The 23548-nt window shown below is 47.3% G+C and overlaps 2 protein-coding genes across 2 annotated transcripts; one reads left to right on the plus strand and one right to left on the minus strand.

The window, feature by feature from the left end:
* Window positions 1-657: 657 nt before the first annotated feature.
* LOC136497314 (uncharacterized) lies at window positions 658-3234 on the plus strand. The gene is made up of 4 exons (XM_066493108.1): window positions 658-1124; window positions 1385-1465; window positions 1745-1884; window positions 2793-3234. The coding sequence occupies exons 1-4, from the start codon at window positions 807-809 to the stop codon at window positions 3049-3051; spliced, it is 798 nt and encodes a 265-aa protein (XP_066349205.1). The 5' UTR covers window positions 658-806; the 3' UTR covers window positions 3052-3234.
* Window positions 3235-3973: 739 nt separating this feature from the next.
* Window positions 3974-5662, minus strand: LOC136495863 (probable receptor-like protein kinase At2g42960). Its single transcript, XM_066491667.1, has 7 exons — window positions 5653-5662; window positions 5460-5573; window positions 5222-5341; window positions 4848-5066; window positions 4634-4749; window positions 4295-4558; window positions 3974-4210 (listed from the first exon to the last, which is right to left on the minus strand). Exons 1-7 carry the CDS (start codon window positions 5660-5662, stop codon window positions 3974-3976), a joined length of 1080 nt encoding a protein of 359 aa, XP_066347764.1.
* Between the last annotated feature and the right edge of the window lie 17886 nt (window positions 5663-23548).

Consider the following 23548-nt stretch of genomic DNA (forward strand, 5'->3'; position numbering starts at 1 on the left):
GGTGGCCATGTACTGTTCGCCGGAGAGCGCCAACTTCATGGCGTACCCGTGCAGCGCGCGCCCGACCGCGAGGCCGCTGCAAGCCGGGAGGGAGGCCGAGAGGGTGTGCGCTGTAGGGAGGAGGCCATGGGGGGGACAACAGTATCTCGGAGAGGAGCGCCAGCGCCGCGTGGTGGAGGCCTCGAGAGGAATGCGCGTGGATGGCGGAGGTGTAGAAGATGACGGTCGGGTCGGGCGTGCGGCGGAGCAGCGCCACGGCGAGGTCTAGGTGGCCGGACGCGGCGTACGCGCGCCGGAGACGGAAGGCCACGGCTTTGTCCTGGTCCACGCCGGCGTGGAGCTCCGAGGCGTGGCGCATGGACGCACAGCCCACCAGTAGCACCGCCGCGCGGTCCGCTGTGAGGGCGCCATGCTAGACACTGGCGTGAGGCCGAGAGTTTGAGAGAGAGGACAGGGATGAGAGGGCTATTATGGACGTTTTGACTGACCGGACCCCACTTGCCAGGACTTCCAAACGGTGAAAACAAACAGAACACCAACGGAATGGCTTGGAGAGAAAAAAAAATTCAGAACGATGACACTCGTGTGCTATCAAATTTTTAATAGCTTATAAGTAATTATAAACTTTCGCATACACCTAAAAGCCTCGACCAATAACCCACCGTCGTCGTCGCCTACAGGGAAGCTCGTCTCCCGATTCCTCTCTACTCCTCCCACCAAACGAACCTACAAACACCACCGCGCGCCACGCCTCCGTCGGCCGGCGGCGGCGACTGAGCCAGCTTATCAGCGGCCAAAGGAGCGGGATGCCGGGGCCAGGGGCGCACCTGCTGTACGCTCTGACAGGCGGTGCGGCGCTGTCTCGGCTCGCCGGCCCGGACCGCCGCTTCGGGCCGCACCACTGCGCCGTCTACGCAGCGAACGCGTTCCTCGGTCCGGACCTCGGCTGCTTCGCCGAGTGGCTGTGCTCTTTCCTCCCTTCGGCCTCCGCCGCGGGGGACCTCGCCATGGCCGTGCACCACCCCTTCTACTACCCGCTCCTCCTCGGCCTCCCGCTCGCCTGGGCCTACGCCTGGTTCTCCCGCCGGCTGCTCCTCGCCGGCGTCCTCGACTCCCCCTCCGGGGTGGGTGCTGGAGTTTTCAATTCCTCATGAATCTTTCTTTCGCCGCCTTGGATTTGCTATTTTTGCATGGCCCTTTTTTAATCTACTATTCAGTACGGCTGCGTTCAGAGTCTAGCAACACTTGGTGTCAATGCCATTCCAAATGCCGCATTATCTTAATCCTCTGTTGCAGAATAGTGTTTAGTAGCTTCACAGTCCAAAAGCCTCTGTATCAATCTAGTGTTGCGTGCCTGATTTGTTTAATCTTGGTGTCGTTGCAGGTACCATTAAGAAAGAGGCAGTGTTTCTTGCTGATCTTTGCCGGCTCGCTCTCTCACTTTTTCTTGGATCACTTGTTTGAGGTGAGCATACAGTAGTTTGGAATTTTTGTTAACTGAAAGTCGGCAATGGATGTCTCGTGAATGGGGGAGGCATATCTTAGAATTGATGTCCTAACTTTAACAGTGTGTGCTTAACAGCTTGGAAAAAAGTTGTTCTAGAGATATCCACCTAATCCAACTGGCATGATGTTTCTGCATGTGAAGTAACATTTGTTCAAATCACAAATGAAGCTTTCCCTTTCATACTTTGGAATTGAATGTGTCATTTTCCCCAACTGAATTCATGTTATACTGCTGCAGGAGAATGGACATTCTACAATGTACACTTGGATCCTGAGCACTGGTTGGTGGAAAGGCCGTGCTCCTATCAATCCAGATGCAGTGCTCGTCGTAGGACTTCTTTGCACTTGCCTCATGGGGGGATTTGTGTACATCAACAGGTGACAGCTTTTTTGCATGCACTATCCCTAGTACAAACTAAAAAAATGTTACACAGAAACTAGATTAGGTTACTTGCAAGTAGCTAGCTATATCACGTACTGTTATAAGTAGTGCAGCACATTTTGGCACCTCACTGCTATGCCACTACAAACACAACTTAAATTCTCGGTTCCTTGTATACAGAACAAGTAATTCTAATTGATTCTCTATAGAAGTTATGGTTTTCCTCAGTATATTAAAATAGAAAAGGAAAAACTTTTTATGTACAACTCTAGAATTTAGAACATCTACTTTTGGTGTCTGTGGTTTTCATTACCCTGTTTGGTATGGAGTTGATTATGCTGTTTGGTCATTTAGGCCTGGGTATGTTCAGTTGTATCACTTTTTTCCCCCACATTTGTAATGGATGGAAATAGGCAATCCTTATCACCCCAGAAGTGTAAAGTGTTGGCACCAGATCATTCGAAATTCTGTTTCTTTATTTAGTGTGCCTGTTGTATAACTTGTATGTTTTAGGTTGTTTCTGTTCTATTTTTGTATAATAGTTTCAAGTGTTCTGGCCAGCAGACTGCAAGACAGCAGCCTAGTGTTGTATCAAACCTGTCTTTCTTTCTTTTTATGCAAAGATAGTCTGTTCTCCTGTGCATAAGGTCCCGGGTTCGAGCCGCGGTCTCCTCGCATTGCACAGGCGAGGGTAAGGCTTGCCACTGACACCCTTCCCCAAACCCCGCACAGAGCGGGAGCTCTCTGCACTGGGTACGCCCTTTTTTTTTAGACCTATCTTACATATGCTCACTTGAGTTTTCAATGTTTCCATCACTCCATCCGTTACAAAACCTTTTCCCTTCTGGAAAACATTACAAATCCTTATTGCAGTTCTGTAAACACGAGTTCCTTGTTTTGGCAGAGTGAAGCATGGAAGGTCTGCAGCAGAAAAATCAAACCAGTCTTTCTTTCTCATCCTGATGATAGCCACCCTGTATTGTATGTGGTGTGCCAGTCAGATATACTTGCGTCAACCCCCTCAACCTGCTATAGGCGAAGAAGCTGATCTCGGAGTGATAATATTTCTTGCCATTTATCTTTTTCTCCCGCATGGCTTGTGCGTCCTTTCGATGAATCAAAAGGATTATACAGATGCACTGAATGAACTGACACTTCAATAATTTGTGTTGCTATTGTGCATTTTTCTTCCAATCTGTGCAGAATATCTGTTTACTAACAGTCTGGTTTCTGCATTATGTTGTAATTAGATTTAATTACTACCTGGATGATTGCTAGTGCACCTATGTATAGCCCTGTATTTCTGGAAACATATATTGTTATGGAATAAAGTTATACGGATGACATTGATTTCTGTTGAGAAAGAATTTCATCTTTTTCATTGGTCGCATGGAGGTGGATCATATGATTGGTATTCAAGGCACGCATGACCATATTTTTCATTTGGTACTAGTTGGTATATGCTGTAACGTGATGATATCTGCCAAGCTAATTATCGCGCGTTGTGCACTTACAGGTGTTTCCTTTTGTAGTAAGTTGAAAGAGAGCATATTCACTTGGATCATCGTAGTGAATTCAAGTGCTGCATTAAACTCGTTATCATTATCTGGATCATTGTCTTTCTAAGAGGTATCATGCTTGACTCTTTTTATTGGTTTTCCTCTGCTCTAGTTATACTTCTCTGTATACTGTGATAGAAAAAGTGCTGAAATATCCAAGCCTGTGTTATAATAGAAGTCTGGATTGTAGTACTGGCCCTGATCGTCGGTGCTACAAAGCGCTGCAGCTGCAGCTGCTGCTGGACAGGTGCCAAGGTGCTATGGCAGCGAGCCCAAGGGCAGCGCACAGCCACAGCAGCCAGCCCAGCAGCGTAAACGACAGCCATTCAGGCTGTCTGTCCCTAGATTTGGTCTTTAAATATCTCTGGTTATAGGCGTGTAGTAATTCTATTGGTTTGTCTTAAAAGTTTTCTCATGTAAATTTCTCACCACTCAATGTCTCAATTGGTTTTTGTTCAATTAGTGCACAAAAATGTTTAAGCATGGTCATGTAAACATCAAGGGGTTTAAGGATTACACATAGTAGCTATGCAAGGGATTTGACAATGCTAATGTTGTTGCGCTTTGCATCATCTCCCATGGAGATCTCAAGAGCTTTCTCAAGCCTTGATACAACTTGCTCCATGGATGGCCGTTGCTTCTTGTGGCCAGTGCATAACAGAGCAAGCTTCAAACTGAGATCAAATGCCTCTGTTGAATACTCTCCATTCAACCTAGGATCAGCAAACTCCGATACATTGCCATCTTGGATAAGTGTAGAAGCCTGGGAATGACAGTACACATATTCGGCTCAATCAATTATTCATCTCAGAATGTAATATCTTACTTTAACTGCTTATGATCTTACCATTTTGTCCAGTGACATTGGCATAGCAGTATTCATGATGTTGATTGCTCGTTTTCCTGACAGGAGTTGCAGGAGCACCATGCCGAAGCTGTACACATCCCCTGCAGCATTCACCCTGTGGTTGTGGCGGTATTCTGAATCAACATAGCCAAACGTTCCTCTGACTTCAGAGCTTACATGCGACACACCTAAGTCCATGACCCTTGAGAGTCCAAAATCCGACAGCTTGGGTTCCATATCAACCCCAAGAAGTATATTGGTTGGCTGTCATAGCAAGTATGAGTTTGACTAAACATGAATCTATAAATGCACTGAAGCCTTTCAGATCATGCAACAAACCTTGATGTCACGGTGAACGATGCAGCCTTCAGGATATATGTGCAGGAACCAAAGGCCACAAGCACTTCCAAGTGCTATCTGAAGCCTCTGAATCCATGAAAGGTTCTTATCTTTTCCTAGAATCAAATTATTCTTTTCTTCAATTATGCAATAATGTATAGATTTCTAGAGTTCTAGTCATCACTTTAAATGTTTAGGCTATCCTGTTACTCACCAAATAGCCATTCTGATAGGTTACCGTTGATGCACAGCTCATACACAAGAAAACACTCCTCCTGTCCGTCACAGTAACCTCTTAATGACACAAGATTCGGGTGACTGACATGTGACAGGCTTTTAACTTCCCTTAGGAAGGTTTCTGCATGCTCATTCTTAACGATGTGCTTCACTGCAACAGGCCAGCCATTTGCAAGCACTCCTCTGTAGACCTTCCCTGGAACCACAAGAGGAACAAGTTGCACACCATAAAGAACAACATACTTCAACATTATGGTTTCTAAGTCTCATGTTCTTGGATGAAAAATATACTTTCTGCTTGCTTTATGGTACAGATACCATAATCGTGAATCAGCTATTATGGACACGTACCTGCAATACCCTGTCCAATGATGTTTGATGGACTCAAGCTTTCAGTTGCTGTGTATATTTCTTTGATCGACATCGGCTTGCAGGTAGTCTCCTCATACTCAAGGGATGCCACCGCGACCTCTGCAAGAAAAAATAACATGTGCGACTTCGTAAATTCATATTGCTATTAGTGGCTAAAAAAACTCATCTCAGTAACTTCTATATGCATGATGTGCAATTAATTAGTTAGTGAAATTACCGATATCGTTTCTTGATGGTTGAAACTTGCTGGCTCTTCTCCTGACATGGCAGAAAATAGCAATGGCCCCAATTATCACCCCAGCAATGAGGCATCCTAGCAACGCTTCATATCCTGCTGATAAATTTTGAGGAGCTCAAAGCTTGAAAGATCAAGTAGAAAGGCATGAGCGAGAGAGGTAAAAGAAACAAACCTCTATGCATTCCCTTCAGCTAACGGGGTGTATGAGAAGAACACGAGAATGCTTCTCACGCACCTTGTGGTTGTTCTAATAATCAAAACAAGTTTGTCTCATGGGCAACCTATAAGCAGCCGTTATTACCAATGAAGTGTTATGATTGTTGCCGGCCAATGGCATAGGCATGGAAGAAGCCAAAAGCACAAAAAATATTATATCCCATAAGTGAAATGTTAATGACTGACCATCGCCGGCCAAGGCATAGGCACGGAAGAAGCCAAGAGCACAAAAAAAATATTATATCCCATAATTTGTTTTGGGTCTGGATCAGAAATTCGGGTTCCAACATCAATGTGTCAAGTATGATTGTACATGTACAGATGGACTTGGATTGGTGTGTTGATGGGTTTGGGTTAGTGGAGATCCATTAGTTTTCACCCTTTCTATTAATCTGTGCATTTGCAATAAAGCGGAGGATAGATAGACAAATGTCAAACGTGGCAACTCTATATGCATAGTTTAATAATGTAAAATATAAAGTAGATTACTGGAACACTTCTCTACTTTGACGACTTCAGATGAGCCAAATTAGGAGTTAGAAACAACATCATCTTTGTTCTTTAAACATTAACTATTGGAACAAACCATCTAAGTATTTTGTACACTAATGTATCCTCCCTGCTCTTTCAGGCACACTTTGTCTTCTTCAACTGTCTGTTGTTTTTTTTACTGCTGTTCAGCCTGATGTTGATGGATTTGTTGGATATGTGGATGGTAAGTTGTTATAATCGACTCGAACTCGCCAGATGTACTACAATGTACTACTTTGCAATTTCTTGTTTGGATCTGTGAACTGAACACCCAGGGATAATTTATAGGGAGTGATCCTGTCCTATTTCATTTGAAAAAGATGAAGACTAAATTGCATGACGCCATCAAATGTAGGTTCCTTAGTGAAACACAATTGGTGGGAGAATTTGATACCATATTGCTTCAACTGTATTTATATGCCTTGAGATTTGATACCGTGTCATTTCACATTTCAATTTGAACAGTACCTTTAGGATTTGATACTGTGTTGTTTCAGCTTTCAACAGTATAATACCTTCTATTGCTTCTTGAGATAGAAGATTCTTTCTCCAGCAAATTCCTGTTCGGATGCATCTGATTCTCAGGCAAACTATTTTCTCTACAGCAAAAGCCGGCTTGAAACGGCCTTGAGAAGGGGTCTAAAAAAATGAGCCAGAGCATCGCTTTCGTGGGTCCACAGTGACCATGAAACAATACTACAACCATTTTTTGTTCATAATACCTAGTAGCTAGGTCAATCAATTATAATCTTAAAAGAACACATGGTTTTGAGAGAAACAAATGGCTGCTATGGCTCTTCCTAAAAATGAATGTATCATCTTTTTCTTGTCATTTTTTTTGCTTCATGTGAGAATCTAGCATACAGTATCTTTGACATCCACAAAGGCTTTTTTTTTTCTGTTTAGTCGTCTTCTGGTGATCTCTATATCTGATACTCTGATTCGAAGAATAAGATGGTTGTACATTGATTTGTTCAAGTTCATGTTACTATGTTAGTATGTTAGGGAAAACCAAGAGAAATCTTCGGTCTCGCAGCATTGAACCTTGCTGCTTGTTGGCGTATTGCTATTGTATTTGTTGACTGATTTTATCAACCCTTCAGTAGCCAACGCAACTAACCCTATTTGAGAATGATACCATCTGAAAGCCTGTAATAGTTTAGTAAAATGCCACTGCAACGGATTTCCTTTTCGATATGCAATTCATGTTAGGTTATAAATTAATTAATGACTTGGGTAAAAAACTACTAGTAAATAGATGAAAAACTACAGAGGACTGGTCTTTTAAATTACTTCTTTGCTGTCACTTTTCTTGTGCTTATGAAATTTAATTGATCATATATTATTACTTCAGTCATGATGTCACGCTATTTCGCATGTCGTGTCATGCTGACATTAACCCTTTCGTCTTAGTTGGATCCCATATATGTCCCTCTTGATCAACTGGTCAAGTCTGGAGGCTCCAAGCAAAACAATCGATCAGCAGACACCCTTGACCAACTGGGAGATGCAAATTCAGATTGCGCAGCAAGCCTCAGATCAAGGGAGAGGCAGGTGTTCACCGCAGGCTACAAGGTGCAGGGCTCGACAGAGACAATACAACAGCCTCTGCCCTTTTGTGATTGCAACAGCGCATCTGCCAGTTGTGTGTACACACTACACACGATATATAGAAGAACGTTGAAGAGTAGATTGCAGCATATCTCATCTTCAGGACTCACTGCTTAGGGGTTAAGGATGTATGATTACTGCTACACATGAAGCACATTTGTTCCTATGGATAAGGCGATTGAGCTAAGACAATCTTGGGACGTGAGATATACTCCATCCATTTCAAACTATATGTCACTTTGCTTTATCCTAAGTCAAACTTCTCTAATTTTGCAATATCTATAACACCAAAGTAATTTAACTAAATTCTCCGTGTGCACTTATTTGAACTTATGGATGTTAATATATTTTTTCTAAAAAGTTAGCAAAGTTTGATTTAAGTCAAAACTAAAGTAAAGTGAACTATAATTTGAAACATGGGGTGTGTTTGTTAGTCGTGGTTTGTTATTGTCGCCTAGCGATTTCTAATGCTAGGGGTAGGGTTCACCCTCTGGTCATGTTTTTAGAAAACCATCATCATGTAAGCATTATTGAACACGTCAAAACCTTTTTTTTTACTAATTAAAACAGGTTTTCTTGGTGAACATCATTGTAGTTGTTTCCTGCTTCATTAAAGTAGCATTCACTTTGTTCCAAAATGTTAGTCGTTGTAGTTTTAGTCAAACTTTCCCAACTTTGTTGATCAGTCTAAAAAATATAAACATCTACAATATCAAATATGTTATATTAATTGTTTAAATAATAAAATCATTGGTACTGTATATAATTTATACAAATTTGATAAAAAGATAAAGAAGAAAGTTTATGACCACGCATTTTGGAACTTAGGGAGCATGATGTACAGTACAGGATTGCCCATATTTCAGCCACTTCGTAAGCCTCAAGGCAACAAAAGCGACAGACCATTAGCTTTATTTATTAGTATTATTTTTACAACTCTCGCATGTACATCTTGTCGCTTGTCAGTTACTTTTGAGGGAGAAAATAAATATGCAAGCCTAAACAAGAAAATGAATTGATGTGACTGTCGACAGAATATCGTCGGCAGTCCTCCGAGGGGTATTCCACGAAGGTAAATTGATAGGTAGAAGAGCGTGAGATCAACAACAAGAAAGCAACAGAGACACACGAGTTAGACAGGTTCAGGCCATCAGTATGACGTAATACCCTACTCCTGTGGTCTGTTGGTTTATATTAGCTATCGTATGACATGCCGTGATTTTAGAGGGGGTCCCTGCCCGCCTTATATAGTCCGGGAGGCAGGGTTACAAGTCGATTAGATCTGAGAGATAACCGGAAAGTAATAACTGAATACAGGAATCTTGGGATCATACATATCCTAGCAGGTCTCGTAGTATCTTCAGGATATCTTCCTGATGTCTTGCGGAAGGCGTCGAGCAAAGTCGTGCCTCGCAAGGCTTCTTCTTGTGGGCTGGGCCACCCCTAGGGGCGCAGCCCATGTGGTCTGCCGTGGGTATCCGGGGTCGTACCCCCCACAGCTAGTCCCCGAGCGCCTTGTACCCGTTGTGCAACACCGTCTTGAGCTTGTCCGAGCAGGTGCGAACCAAAGCCGAGCAGTCCAAATCATGGTCCGACCATCGTGATGAGTCACCGAGCAGCTGTGTGCAGTTGCCGAGCAGCGTGCATCATAGCCGAGCAGCGTGGACCATCGCCGAGCAGCATGCCCCAAGCACGGCTTGCCATAAGGGTGTAAGGAGCTCAAGTCTAGAATTAAAAATTTCCTCTTAGTGGACCAAGTGTGCCCACTTAGAGTCCGACCACGAGGAAAGGAGATAATCTTCTTCGGCTTTCAGAGTCGCGGAGTCTTCCAGAAAAATCAAGCACATTCACCGCAAGGTGAAGTGTGCCCACTTAGTCCCCGAGCCTGACAGTCGATAACGTAGTCATGTGGTGCCAGGGTCAGAAAGTAGAAAACCAGCCGAGCAGGCAGCCAATCCCCGAGCTGCAAGCGGAGATATCGGAGCAATCAAACCGTGGCGAAAAAATCAGAGTGACGGCTGTACAGTAACGGTTACTGAGCCTCAATAAATGTCGGAGAAATCGGTGATTATTCGGCGAGTAGCAACAAAGGCGGCGATAAATGAGCGACATGGGCTACGGTTGCGTGAAAGCCCAGTTCACGGCCCATTAAACCGCGTTGGAGAATTCAGAGCAGCGCAGATCGCGGGAACGATTTCCCAAAAACCCTCGGATGCAAAAAGGTGGGGAAAGTGCTTTATAACTGCGCCGCAGCAGTCCCCACTCCCACCCTTGCCACTTCGTCTTTCTCCAATACTCCCGCATTTCTAGATTCACAGGCACATCTGCCTCCGTCGCCAAACCCTAATCGGAATCTGAAGGATGGCGCCGAAGAAGGGAGCCGTGAAATCGAAGAAGACGAGCCTGAAGAAAGCGGGCACCGAGGCCCAGAGGGATGAAGAGTGGGTGCCGTCGCGCACTGGAGAGGTAGAGCTGAACAGACTAGTTGAGGCAGGCGTTCTTCCTGACCACGCGACCGCCGGATGGCGCCCGGCCCTCGGTGAGCCCTTTCCAACACCTCATACCGACGAAGTTGTAGTATTTGAAGATTACTTTTGGCGTGGGTTGGGATTCCCTGTTCATCCATTCCTTAGGGATTTGTTGGAGCTATGGGTAGTCAGTTTGTGCAATATCCACCTAAATACCATTCTTCACATCTCTATCTTTATCCACTTCTGTGAGGCATTCCTTGGTATCCTTCCCTACTTCAACCTTTTCCGTTATCTATTCTAGCTGAAGAAGAGAGGCGAAGGTGGTTCCAAGGTGGTCGGCGGAGTATACCTTCAACTGCGTGACAGAATGGCAGGTGAATATCTTACTGTGCGACTGAACACATCATTGAAAAACTAGAACGCAAGGTGGTTCTACATAAGGCAGACTGACCCAGCCATCCGCTGTGACCCTGATCACATCCCGGAGAACCAGAAGTGCTGGTCGGAGATGCCAAGAAACGCTGACATGGACCAAGTGAAAGAACTTCTTGACTTAATCCGAGGTGTGAATATCAACGACGGATTGGTAGCAGTGAGTTTTATATCGTGTCACGTTCAACCCTGCAAGGAGAGAGCTCATCCTGCCTTTGAATTCAAAGGGGAAACTGACGGTACCCAGGAGAAACCGGATATGCTATTGAAGGAGGTTATCGAAGAGCGAGCTGTAGAGTTGTTCACTTCGCATGTCTCGTTCAACATGCCAGGGTATTCAAAACCCTTCAACTGCAGAAACCAGCCACCCCAAGTAAACGTCTCAGCATTATTTTCCTGATGCTTTTAATCTGTCGTCATTTCCAAACATCTAGACTCATTCACCTATAAAAAGATCCACTCATAGGATAGAGCCGTATACTTCTCAGGTGTACTGAGGAGTGAATGGCCGACGGGAGTAGACAGCCGATGACCGCCGCAACCTGAAGAGGAGGGGTTGAGCGCCTCGTCGGATAGTGCATCCCAGTATCAGAGAAAATCCATGGGAAAAGGCCAGCGGTAGACGAGCCGGCTCAGAAGAGGAGAAAGACGGCGGGCACCACTTCCTACAAACCGGGCGGCATCTCGCTTGATGATGACCAGACCACTCGACCGCGAAGGACTGCAGTGTTGGAGTGGTCTGACGATGATGAATACCTAATAGCGCGTCCGCCAAGCACGAAGGAGCCACCACTCCGCGCTGAAGTCCCCGTTTAGAGAGCGAAAGAAATTCCTGCACAACCGATGATGGAAGTCCCGGCGGTGCAGACGACCGGAGTCCCCGAGCAACAAACGGGAGTAACCTCGGAGCAGCATGTGGAGAGGGCTCCGAAACACCAAATGGATTGGCGGTCTTCTGAAGAAGAGCGGGAACCTCCCCAGCAGAGCACTGAGGTGGACCACGCAGCTGCACCTAGAGGATCAGGCAGATATCGCCGGTTCAAGAAGTTGAACCGGAAGACCAAACCGTGAGTATATTTGTCTTGTAGTAGTAATGTTGTTCCTTGACCTCTTTTGAATACCGACAAGCCGACATTATGTAGAGCAACATCGAGGACCGCACCCGCGGTAGAAACAACACCGACTGCTCCTGTCCCGGAGTCCCCGAGTGCTCGGCAACTAGAAGAGAGGTCAACTGCCACTGCCGGCGGTCCCGGCGATGGCAAACCATTAGCGCAAACAACAGGCGCATCGGCGACAACGACCGAGGCTACAACTGAAAACGCCGGTACTTTGGGAGCGGAAGCTGCAGCTGTTGTTGATGCACCGGAGGCTAGGGAAGCAACTCCAACGACGGCCAAGGAACAAATTGTACCACCCGTAGCGACGCCAGGAATGGTCAGAGCCGCTGTCCGACCACAGAGCCCCCTAGTGGTGCCTCGAGCGACGGTGGAAGAGGACGAGGTTGAGGAAATCGAGCGAGCCAAACCTCAACCCCAATCCATCCGGATTATCCGAAAACATGGGGAAGAAGTGGTAGTTATCGAGGATGAAGACACCACCAAGGAGATGAAGAGGCTGAGATCCACGGTAGCTAGAGTAATGACTCAAATCGAGGTTAGTACTGCAACTATAATATTAATAAATGGTGTTGGAGATCGAAGTTCATCACTGGCATTATACATCCACAGGGTATAACATGTACAGCCGAGCAGCGGCATCAACTGATAAAGAGGATGGAGCCCCTTGCCGAAGAGAACAAGAAACTCCGGGAGGCAATGAACCTATATGAGAAGAACATCCAGAGGGCCCGACGCGAGCGAGACCTTGCAGAGTCCAATTCGCAGGACCTAGAACATCAGAAGGGGGTTCTGTCCGAGCAGTTGGCAGCTGCAACCGAGCAGCTGTAGAGGAAATCCGATCAGTTGACAATAGCATCTGAACATCTACAGAAGAAGTCCGAGCAGCTGGCCGTTATGTCGGAACAACTAAAAAATGCTTCCGACCAGTTGGAAAAGAAAAACCAGCAGCTCAAAAGCCTAACCGATCAGAACACAGGTATGATTATCGGCGAATAGACTTTGTATTTGTTTGAACAACCATCTTTTGGGTGATAACTATTTTGCTTGCAGAGCGAGATGCAGAGCTCGGCCAGCTTCGCAAAACCGTCGAGCAAATCCAACAAGAGAAAGCAAAAGAGTCAGAGCGAGCAAACAAACTGGCCGAAGAGCTAAAAGGTGAATACCTCCTGGTCGGAATTACTGCTGAAGTACTTTTCTGGTATGACGGAACATTGTAATGTTTGCAGGTTATCGCCGTAAAGCCAAGGCACAATTCGATGTTCTGGTGCAGGAAGCCCAGGTCCAAAAAGACAACTTCAATGCTGTAGTTACCGCAATAAAACCAGTGCTTGACTGCGTCGACCCAGAAATGGCACCCCGACTTGATGATAGGAGGCAAGGGTCAGATACCATCATCCAGAGGTGCAAGGCAGCAAGGGAGAATTTCAGGATCTTCAACCGCGATGCCATTACGACCGTTGCTACTCATGTCTTTGCGGTTGTTTGGTCCCACTACCCAACCATCGACGTTCAGTCGATAGGGGGTGGTTTCGCCAAAGGACTGAGCGATGCGGAGACCCAGAAGCTAGAGGATGAGGTGGAGGACGCAGCGAAGAAACTGGCCGGCGACATAGATCTGTTTGGTGAAACGAATGGCAATGACGTAGCCCAATGATCCGCTTGGCTGATATCATCTGTAATTTCTGCACAATGCAATTAGAACGCGCGAAAGCGCATGAACACTTATATATACGATAAATGTTATAAAGTGCGTGTGTATGCAGTTAGATTGTATTTCGGCAAAAAAATCTTCGTAGTTATGACCATAAGATATTTATACGAAGTATAAGTAAAGTCCGAGCAATTAGTTTGCTACTAACCCCCATGGCCTCAGCTAGCCCATAGTCCATGACATCGAGCGCGGAGCCCAAGCACATGTAGGGGGAACAGATGTGACCAAGGAACCACAGCCGACCGCCCATAACGTAGAGCGTGGAGCCCGTAGCATGTGTAGAGAGAGATCAGAGACTGAGCCTTCTCCATAGAGAAAATAGCGAAACGTATGCTGCTCGACAGTTATCAAAATGACTGTAGATGGCATAAACGGTGACCGAGCAATAAATTCTGCTCTGAGCTCTCGGCCTCGGATAGCCCATAACCTATAACATCGAGCGCAGAGCCCATGCACGTGAAGGAAAAACAGGCGTGACCAAGGAACCACATCCGACCACCCTTAACACAGAGCGTGGAGCCCATGGCACGTGTAGGGAGAGATCGGAGGCTGGGTCTTCCCCGAAGAGAACAGAAAAGAAAGTAGGCTGCTCGCTGATCGGCGAAAAATCTTTAAAGGTTTAAAGCAAATTATTTGGCGGTTTGGAGAAAAACATGTGGCGAGACACGTTGGCGATTTGGAGGAGATGTGTTTGGAGAAAAATTATTCGGCGCTTTTTTGGTGAAAATGTGTCGGCGTTTTGGAGAGATCGTTCAGCGATTTTGGAGAAAACCGTTTGGCGATTTTGGAGATCGTTTTGGAGTATCGTAATGCTCGGTGACCGTACGCGGAGGTCGAAAGTTAAAAGGGAAAAAATGGAGACAAATTATGGAGACCAAAACTTTATTCATCATAAAATGGAGGTACATATCTAGAGCGTTTCAAGGGTAGAAACAAATAAGGTGCTCGATGTGCCATGAGTTTGGAACATCAATCCCATCTAAGTCACATAAGCGATAAGATCCTGGCCGGGTGACCTCTTTGACGACGTAGGGCCCTTCCCAAGGAGAAGAAAGTTTGTGCAACCCTTCGGTCTTTTGTTTTCTGCGGAGAACGAGGTCGCCGACGGTGAATGAACGACCTTTTACGTTGCGGTTATAGTACCTTCGTAGATCTTCTAGATACTTGGTTGTGTGGACGTAGGTGATCAGGCGTTCTTCCTCGGCCCAGTCAATGTCCTCTGTTCGAACAGCCGTGGCTTGCTCTTCAACATAATTTTCCACCTTGGGTGCTCGGAAGGCAACATCTGCTATAGTATGGCCTCTGAGCCGTAGACCAAAAAATATGGAGACACGCTGGTACTGCGACTAGCTTGAGTGCGTAGTGCCCAGACCATAGCCGGTAGCTCTTTGAGCTATCTGCCCGGATGCTTTTCTTCTTTCTGATATGGCCTCTTTTTGAGGGCGTCAAGGATCATTCCATTAGCCCGCTCAACCTGGCCATTAGTTCTAGGATGAGCAATGGAAACGTATTTAACGGAGATGCACCGGTCTTCACAGAAGTCCCAAAAATGATGGCCGGTAAATGTGGTTCCAAGGTCAGTGATAATGCTGTTCGAGAGACCGAACCTATGTATGATATCTTCAAAGAGGTCGACTGCTTTCTTTGCAGTAGCTGAAACGAGCAGTTTGTACTCGATCCACTTGGAGAACTTATCAATGGCGACATATACATATCGGAAACCTCCTGGCGCTGGCTTGAAAGGCCCAATCATGTCTAGTCCCCAGCATGCTAATGGCTAGGAAGCTGGGATGGTCTGCAGTTCTTGTGCTGGTACATGTATTTGCTTGGCAAAAAACTAACACCCCTCACATCGTCGAACGAGGTCTTCTGCATCGGAGATGGCCGTGGGCCAGTAAAAACCTGCTCAGAAAGCTTTGTCGACCAGGGTTCTCAAAGCCGCGTGATTGCCACAGGAACCAGAGTGAATTTCAGAAAGTAGCTTCACATCGTCGTCTTGGATGATGCATTTCTGCAGTATCCCTACCTTGGCACTCTTCCTCATCAGGTTACCGTCTACCAGCATGTAATGCTTACTTCAGCGAATTAGACGTTCGGTTTTGATCTTGTCGGTGGGTACTTCAGCGCTGGTGAGGTACTTGATGAACTGCTCGACAGGAGGAACGTCCACAACTTCCTTTTCTTCTTTAATGGATGGCACTAGGAGATCTTGCATGAAGACCCTCGGCGGAACCGTGGCGCGAGACGAACCTATTTTTGAGAGCTGGTCGGCTGGTTGATTTTGATCTCGTACCACGTGGTAGTACTCGATACCGTAGAACTTCCCTTCAAGCTTCCTGATTTCGGCGCAGTATGCGTCCATTTTCTCACTAGAACAGGACCAATCTTTATTGAGCTGGTTGATAACCAGCGTGGAGTCCCCGTACACCATAAGTCATTTGACGCTGAGCTCGATAGCTATTCGTAGACCATGGAGATATGCTTCGTATTCCGCGGCATTGTTGGAGGTCGGAAAGTGTATCCGGAGGACATAGCGGAGCTTATCTTTGGTCACCGTAATGAACAGAATGCCCGCGCCGGCATCGCTGATGTTAAGGGTGCCGTCAAAATACATCACCCAGTGCTCGAGGCAAGTGGCGGCAATGGGTTCTTGGATCTCGGTCCACTCAGCGACGAAATCAGCAAGCGCCTATGACTTAATGGTAGGTCTGCTTCTGAATTCAATGGAGTAAGTGCCGAGCTCAATAGCCCACTTAATGATGCGGCCGTTGGCCTCTTTGTTGTGGAGAATGTCCCCTAGAGGGAACTCAGTAACCACGGTGATCTTGTAATACTCGAAGTAGTGTCGGAGCTTTCGCGATGTAATCAGAATTGCGTATAACAGCTTCTGTACCTAAGAATAACGAGTTTTAGGCTCATTAAGCACCTCGCTGATGAAGTATATCGGACGTTGCACCTTGTAGGCATGCCCAGACTCTTCGCGTTCGACGACAATAGCCGTGCTGACGACGCGAGAAGTGGCGGCGATGTAAATCAACAGAGTTTCATCTGGCCGTGGCGCTGTCATGATCGGAGGTTTTGTTAAGAACAACTTGAGCTGCTCGAAAGCTATGTCTGCCTCCTCTGACCAGGAAAAATGCTCAGAGGCTTTAAGGAGCTTGAAGAAAGGTAGCCCTTTTTCATCGAGGCGCGAGATGAAGCGACTTAACGCGGCCATGTAGCCTGTAAGGTTCTGTATATCCTTGACGCATGTTGGCCGCTTCATGTTGGTGATGGCGGAGACCTTGTCAGGGTTTGGTTCAATGCCTCGAGCACTAATGATGTAGCCCAGCAGTATATTGGATGGAACTCCAAAGATCCACTTTGAAGGGTTCAGCTTCTATCGATATTTGTTCAAGTTGGAGAATGTTTCTTCAAGGTCAGCGATAAGATTTTTGGCGGTTTTGGTCTTGATGACCACATCGTCGATGTAGGCTTCGATGTTGCGGCCGATCTGTTGGTCGAGGCACATCTGAATAGCCCTTTGATATGTCGCCCCAACGTTTTTGAGTCCAAAGGACATAGTGGTGTAGCAGTATGCACCGAAAGGTGTGATGAACGACGTCTTGACTTGGTCTTCTTCCTTGAGGGAGATCTGATGATAGCCGGAGTAATAGTCAAGAAAGGAGAGCAGTTCGTAGCCGGCAGTGGAGTCTACAACCTCGTCTATTCGAGGCAGGCCGAATGGGTCTTTAGGGCAGTGTTTGTTAAGATCAGTATAATCAACACACATTCTCCATTCTTTATTCTTTTTTCGAATGAGAACAGGATTAGCTAACTAATCTAGATGATACACTTCTTTTATAAATCCAGCAGCTAAGAGCCATTTTATTTCTACCCTAATAGCCTCCTTCTTGTCTGGCGCGAATCGGCGGAGTTTCTTCTTGATCGGTTTGGCGGTCGGTGAGACATTCAAGGAGTGCTCGATCTTCTCCATTGGTACCCCCGGTATGTCTGTAGGTTTCCAAGCAAACACGTCAGCGTTGGCATGTAGGAAGGAGATGAGCACGCTTTCCTATTTGGGTCAAGGTGAGCCCCGATCTTCACAGTCTTGGAGGGGTCGTCGAGGCCAAGGCCAACCTCCTTGACTTCCTTGGACTTGGTAGAAGCGCAAGGAAGCTCTAGCTCTGGGATCTCCATGTCATCGGCGGGCGCCATCTTAGCTTCGGCGACTACGCTAGCCATCTAGATGGAGAGGTCGGTGGCTTCGGCGAGCGCGAGACTCTCTGTCTCGCAAGCATAGGCGACGGAGAGGTTGGCGCGCAGAGATAGGACTCCTATAGGCGAAGGCATCTTTAACACCAGATACGCATAGTGCGGTATGGCCATGAACTTGGCTAGAGCCGGTCGACCAAGTATGGCGTGGTAGGCGGTGTCGAAGTCAGCGACATAGAAGTTGATATGCTCGATGCGATAGTTGCTTGCCGTGCCGAACTGTACTAGTAGGGTAATCTCTCCATGTGGTCTGGATGCCCTTCTAGGTACCATGCCCCAGAAGGAGGAATCCGAGGGCGTGGGATCCTTTATCCTGAGACCCAACTCTCTTAGGGCCCCGGCGAAGAGTAGGTTCAAAGCGCTCCCACCGTCGACGAGGACTTTTCTGAAGAATACCTTCTGGACAGTCGCGTTGAGGATGAGGGGAAAATGCCCTATGTAGGGTATGTCCACCCACTGGTTGCCCCTACTGAAGGTGATGGGGACCTCGGACCATGGGCGGTAGCTGGGGTTGGCCATGGTTTCCTCTAAAGCGACGGTGAGCACTCGTCAGGCGGCGAGCTTCCGTTCTCTTCTGCTCTCATTGGAGGCAAGGCCTCCGAAGATGGTGGTGACCACCTTGTCATGATCCTGGAAGGCATTATTATTGCTCCCAGGTGGTCGGCAGCCTCCGTTCCCATTGGCGTCGTCATCCAGCTTCTTGTCCTGGAACTCCTTGGCCAAACTAAGGCAGTCTTTCATCTTGTGTTTGGCATTCTTATGTAGGGGGCATGGGCCGTCAAGGATCTTCTTATACTGCTCATCATAGTTACGCTTGGCTCGCCGTTCATTGATGTTGGCAACGAAGTGGTCTGGTCGGCGGCAGCGATTCTGATCAGGCTTGAACCCTTCTGGCCGATCACGTCCGCTATCCCGGTGGAAACTACGATCGTCGTAGCAGCGGTTGTTGTGCCGTCGATCGTTAGTGCGGTCGTTGTAGTGGCGAGGCGAGCGATTAGTGTCTGTATCTTCATTAAAACGCACCTCGGCTTCCTCGGCATTAGCGTACTAGTTGGCGGTCATGATCATCTCACCGATGCCTGTAGGTGGCTTTCGGTTGAACTTGGAACGGAGCTCGCGGTGATGAAGTCCTCGGACGAAGGCGGTGATGACCTCAGCTTCTGTGATGTTGGGAATAGAATTCCTCATCTCAGAGAAGCATCTGGTATAGCTTTGGAGGAGCTCGGACGGCTTTTGGGTGATGCGGTTGAGATCATGCTTGGTGCCCGGACGCGTACATGTAGCCATGTAGTTGTCGGTGAAAACTTTCTTCAGCTCTTCCCAAGATGCAATGGAGTCCAGGGCGAGGCTTGTGAACCAACTCATGGCAGCTGGCGTGAGCATGACAGGGAGGTAATTTGCCATGATGTTGGTGTCGCCTCCGGCGACGCGAACGGCAGTGGCGTAAGCCTACAGCCACTGGGTTGGGTTCATCCTTCCTTCATAGGGCTCGACCCTAGTGATTTTAAAACCATGGGGCCACTGCAGTGTTTGGAGTGCCCTGGTGAATGCCGGAGGTCCTTCGGGATTGCCGGCTCCATCATCTGCGCGTTGCCGGTGGCGATCGGCTCTAGAGCTGAGTCCGGGTTACCGTACTCTCGCTCATACTCCTGGCGGTGGCGTACTTCATCTTCATGGCGACCGAAGCGACGCTGCTCGATACACCGTCGTGCATCCTGGAGATTGCTGAGGTGCACTCGAGCGTCCTGTTCGACCTCCTGGTCGTGCTAGCGATGGTGCTCGGCGTGGTGGCCCCCAACTCCACCATGGAGGGGCAGTGACTGGTCGGCGAAACGGCTTTGGCTGGGGCGGCGATTGGATCTTGGCGCAGCTGATCGATGAATCGTGCTTGTCGAGCATGAAGGTCTTTGGTCCTGGCGGATATTGTTGACCTGACAGCGCGCCGCTTTTAGCATGGCAGTGACCTTGGCGACCTCGGGAGTTTGCAGGAGCCGGGCGAGTTCATTGGTAGCTACGGCCAGGTTAGCGCTTGGAGTTTTGTAGACGTCGTGACCATCGACATGGAGAAAATCTTCGTCAAGGTTGCGATGAAGCGGCCTCCCTTGCGAGTCAAATTGGTTGTCGCGAGCGGCCTCGGCCATCGCGAGGGTGTGCTCGTTTTCGCGGCGCTGCGTGCGGTTGACATCCTGTTTTCACGAGCGGCGCGTTCCTCATCGGTTTCGCCGTTCCGAGGGGGGCTGTCGATACTAACATTGAAGATGGCTCCACCCCAAAAAGGCGAGAGAGGAGGTTGCTCGGTGAAGGTTTCGGTGAGGGTCTCTGTGGAGCCCTGAGATTTGGAGTCCGGATTTTCCTCCAAGATGGTTTGGAGGGATGCTCCGGGGCATCGGCTGGCGTGCAGCATGTTGATCGTCGACGGGAGCTGGTCGGCGAGAGGATGGATATCCCCCACCTAGTCGGCGCATTTGGCCCTCAGGGCGTCTTGGTACGTGGCGGCGGTATTGGCGAGCCCGAAGGGTAGGGCCGTAACCCTCGGAGTTTGCCAAGCAGCTTCTAATGGATCCGGATCGGAGAGTGGTCGGCGCCGAACGAAAGTGTCCAGGGCTGATTCGGCGACGGAGAGGCAATTGGCGAGCTTCAGGCCGACCCGATCGATGGATTCGATCAGATCGTCATTGTTGATGTGCCTCCTCTGGTAACGAGGAAGCGAACGACGAGTCGTTGATGAAGGCGACCTTAGAAGTGGATCCAAGATCGGATCTGCAGGTGCGAGGGTGGTCGGCACAGAGCGGATCTGCACCGGCTCGAGGAGCTCTCCGACTCCGTCGGCGTTGATGACCCACGAGATGGATCTGACCGTGAAGATTTGGCTAGGCTGCGGGAGGGACGAAGAGCCTGCGAAAAAAGCCATCTTGCTCGACGAGGAAACAACACGCTAGCCCCTACCTGACGCGCCAACTGTCGACAGAATATCGTCGGCAGTCCTCCGAGGGATATCCCACGAAGATAGATTGATCGGTAGAAGAGCGTGAGATCAAGAACAAGAAAGCAACAGAGACACACGAGTTAGACAGGTTCAGGCCGTCAGTATGACGTAATACCCTACTCCTGTGGTCTGTTGGTTTGTATTAGCTATCGTATGACATGCCGTGATTTTAGAGGGGGTCCCTACCCGTCTTATATAGTCCGAGAGGCAGGGTTACAAGTCGGTTAGATCTGAGAGATAATCGGAAAGTAATAACTGATTACAGGAATCTTGGGATCATACATATCCTAACAGGTCTCGTAGTATCTTCAGGATATCTTCCCGGTGTCTTGCGAAAGGCGCCGAGCAAAGTCGTGCCTCGCAAGGCTTCTTCTTGTGGGCTGGGCCACCCCTAGGGGCGCAGCCCATGTGGTCTGTCGTGGGTATCCGGGGTCGTACCCCACAGTGCCCCCTATGAAATTGCATATAATTTGAATTCTTTTTAAATAAAAATTATAGATTATAATTTGATCAAAATTATATAAAAAAATACTAAAAAAATTATATAATAAGTAGCATTAAATTAATTAGCAAATCTAGTTGGAGATATAAATATTAATATTATTATCTGTAATTTTGGTCAAAGTTAAGCTAAAAAATTAACTTACATAAATCTCATAATTGCATTTTTTTACGGAAGGAGTATATATATAGGTAAGCACTAAGCAGGATCGATCGTTGTACATCAAGTCCCGACTCGACTGCCATCTAGTTTGCATCAATTTCATCGTACATACAAAATCATATTTCTTCATATATTTCTGTCCATGGTGTGTTACGCACGCGCGTACCTATATATGTACATGGATGCATATGTGCGTTGAACGACGTACAAATCCAAATAACGTGTGGTTCCTTTAAAACGAAAAGGGTCTGGAACTAAGGAATGGGATGGGGATGCAGCTATAGTATCTCTCATGATTGTGCTTTTGCTGCCTTTTTTAGACTAATAATGCGATGACAGCCATAAAATGTTTTATACTGGGTAAACAGCGTCATGCCACATCTTGATCGATCATTCAGCTTATAATACTGGCATGCCAATTAGCCATGCATGCATGCACGGCTCAGAATGTAGGGCTGAAGTTGTGTAGCAACTAGCAAATTTGAGTATTGTGTTTTGGATGTCATATGATTGCCTTGGGGCTCAATGCACACCCCCTAGCCAGTGTGTAGGCTAAGGGTGTGCACCTAGCCCCAATCAAGACAATCATATAGCATAGGTGAAGTGACTATGTTTTGTGAGATTAGGCTTTACTTTTATGGCCTAGTCACTCTTTTGTCTTATAACTTAACTTACCAGCCTAAGCCTAGCTCTTTTTTTTTAACTCGCCTCGTCCTACTCTCTTTTTCTTGAAATATAATGAGCTTATCCTGAGTCAAACTACCTTTAATTTTATTAAATTTATATAGAAAAGTATTAACATCTACAACCTAAAATAGGTAAACTATAAAAATACATTTCATATGGTATCTAATAATGCTCATTTGATATCGCAAATATTATTCATTCTTTCTAAGAAACTTGGTCAATTTAGATTAGTTTGTTGACTTAGGACAACTCAAAATTCAGTATATTTCAGGACATAGGGAGTATATACAATATAGGCATTACCTACGACTTCCGTTCTAAAATATAACACCCCGTTTGGATGTAGATATTTAGACCTAAACATTGGAATTGGAATCGAGTTTTTCCAATTCTATTGTTTGGATGTCTTTGGCATCGAGAGATGGAATTGAAGCCCATTTCCTTGGTATTCGGCTACAGCTAAATCTACTCTCTTCCAATACCGAGCTCAATCCCTCCGTACTCGAGCGTGAGAACAGAAGGTCCCACTGCCAGAGGGTCCAGCCCACCATCGCCGCTGGGTTGAGGACACCTCGTCGGCAGCAAGCACCCCTGCTCTTCCTCCCCATGGCCGGCGGCGAGCACCCCTACTCTTCTTCCCCGTGGCTGGTGGCGACCACCACCCCTTCTCTTCTTCCCTGTGGCTGGCGGTGACCACCCCTTCTCTTCCTTCCCCGCGGCCGGCGGCGATGTGGAGAGGTAAAGAGGGAGGACGGAGGGACCTCGCCAGCAGAGGGATCGAGCAGAGGCAACGCGGAGAGGAAGGGCGGACGAGATCTTGCCAGCAGAGAAGGATGACAGAGCGGACCTTGCCGATGACAGGGAGGAAGGGCGTGATGTGGGAGACAGAGTGGGAAGACGGAGCGAGCTCGCTAGCAAAGAGGAAGGACAAGTTGACTCGCCGGTGGAGAGCCTGGGCTGACACCTCATCGGTGGAGAGCTCGGGCTGAGGAGATCTCGTTGGTGGAGAGCCCTGGTGGAGATCTCGGACAGAGAGGAGGGACGGGGGGGGGGGGGGGGGACGAGGGAGATGGCCGGCCGTTTCAATGCATGGACATCCAAATAGAATTTGGCATTGTAACCTTTCTTGATTATAGCTACCAATTCTATGTACAACCAAACAAAAGATTTGGTATTGAACCTAATTCCATTCTAAGGTTGTTTTGGTATTATTGGCACCCAATTCAACACCTCTAGTCCAATATCTACATCCAAACAGAGCCTAAAAGGATTTTGGCTATATGCAACCTGGACAATACTTGCGTAGGTGGATGTATATGGACAATCACTTACTCTATATTCCAGAAGAGGTGGCTATGCAACTAGACAATACTATCTGCTGCGG

The sequence above is a fragment of the Miscanthus floridulus genome, chromosome 12, assembly GCF_019320115.1.
Source record: "Miscanthus floridulus cultivar M001 chromosome 12, ASM1932011v1, whole genome shotgun sequence".
In the NCBI taxonomy this organism is placed as follows: Eukaryota; Viridiplantae; Streptophyta; class Magnoliopsida; order Poales; family Poaceae; genus Miscanthus; species Miscanthus floridulus.

Bases quoted from the DNA above. Each gene is read 5' to 3' on its own strand.
- LOC136497314 (XM_066493108.1), top strand. From the start codon at position 807: ATGCCGGGGCCAGGGGCGCACCTGCTGTACGCTCTGACAGGCGGTGCG. The intron at 1,125-1,384 runs GTGGGTGCTGGA...GTGTCGTTGCAG, and splicing joins TCCTCGACTCCCCCTCCGGG to GTACCATTAAGAAAGAGGCA. The intron at 1,885-2,792 runs GTGACAGCTTTT...TTGTTTTGGCAG, and splicing joins GGATTTGTGTACATCAACAG to AGTGAAGCATGGAAGGTCTG.
- LOC136495863 (XM_066491667.1), bottom strand. The intron at 4,750-4,847 runs GTGAGTAACAGG...ATTTGATTCTAG, and splicing joins CCTATCAGAATGGCTATTTG to GAAAAGATAAGAACCTTTCA. The intron at 4,211-4,294 runs GTAAGATCATAA...TGTCATTCCCAG, and splicing joins CAATGTCACTGGACAAAATG to GCTTCTACACTTATCCAAGA.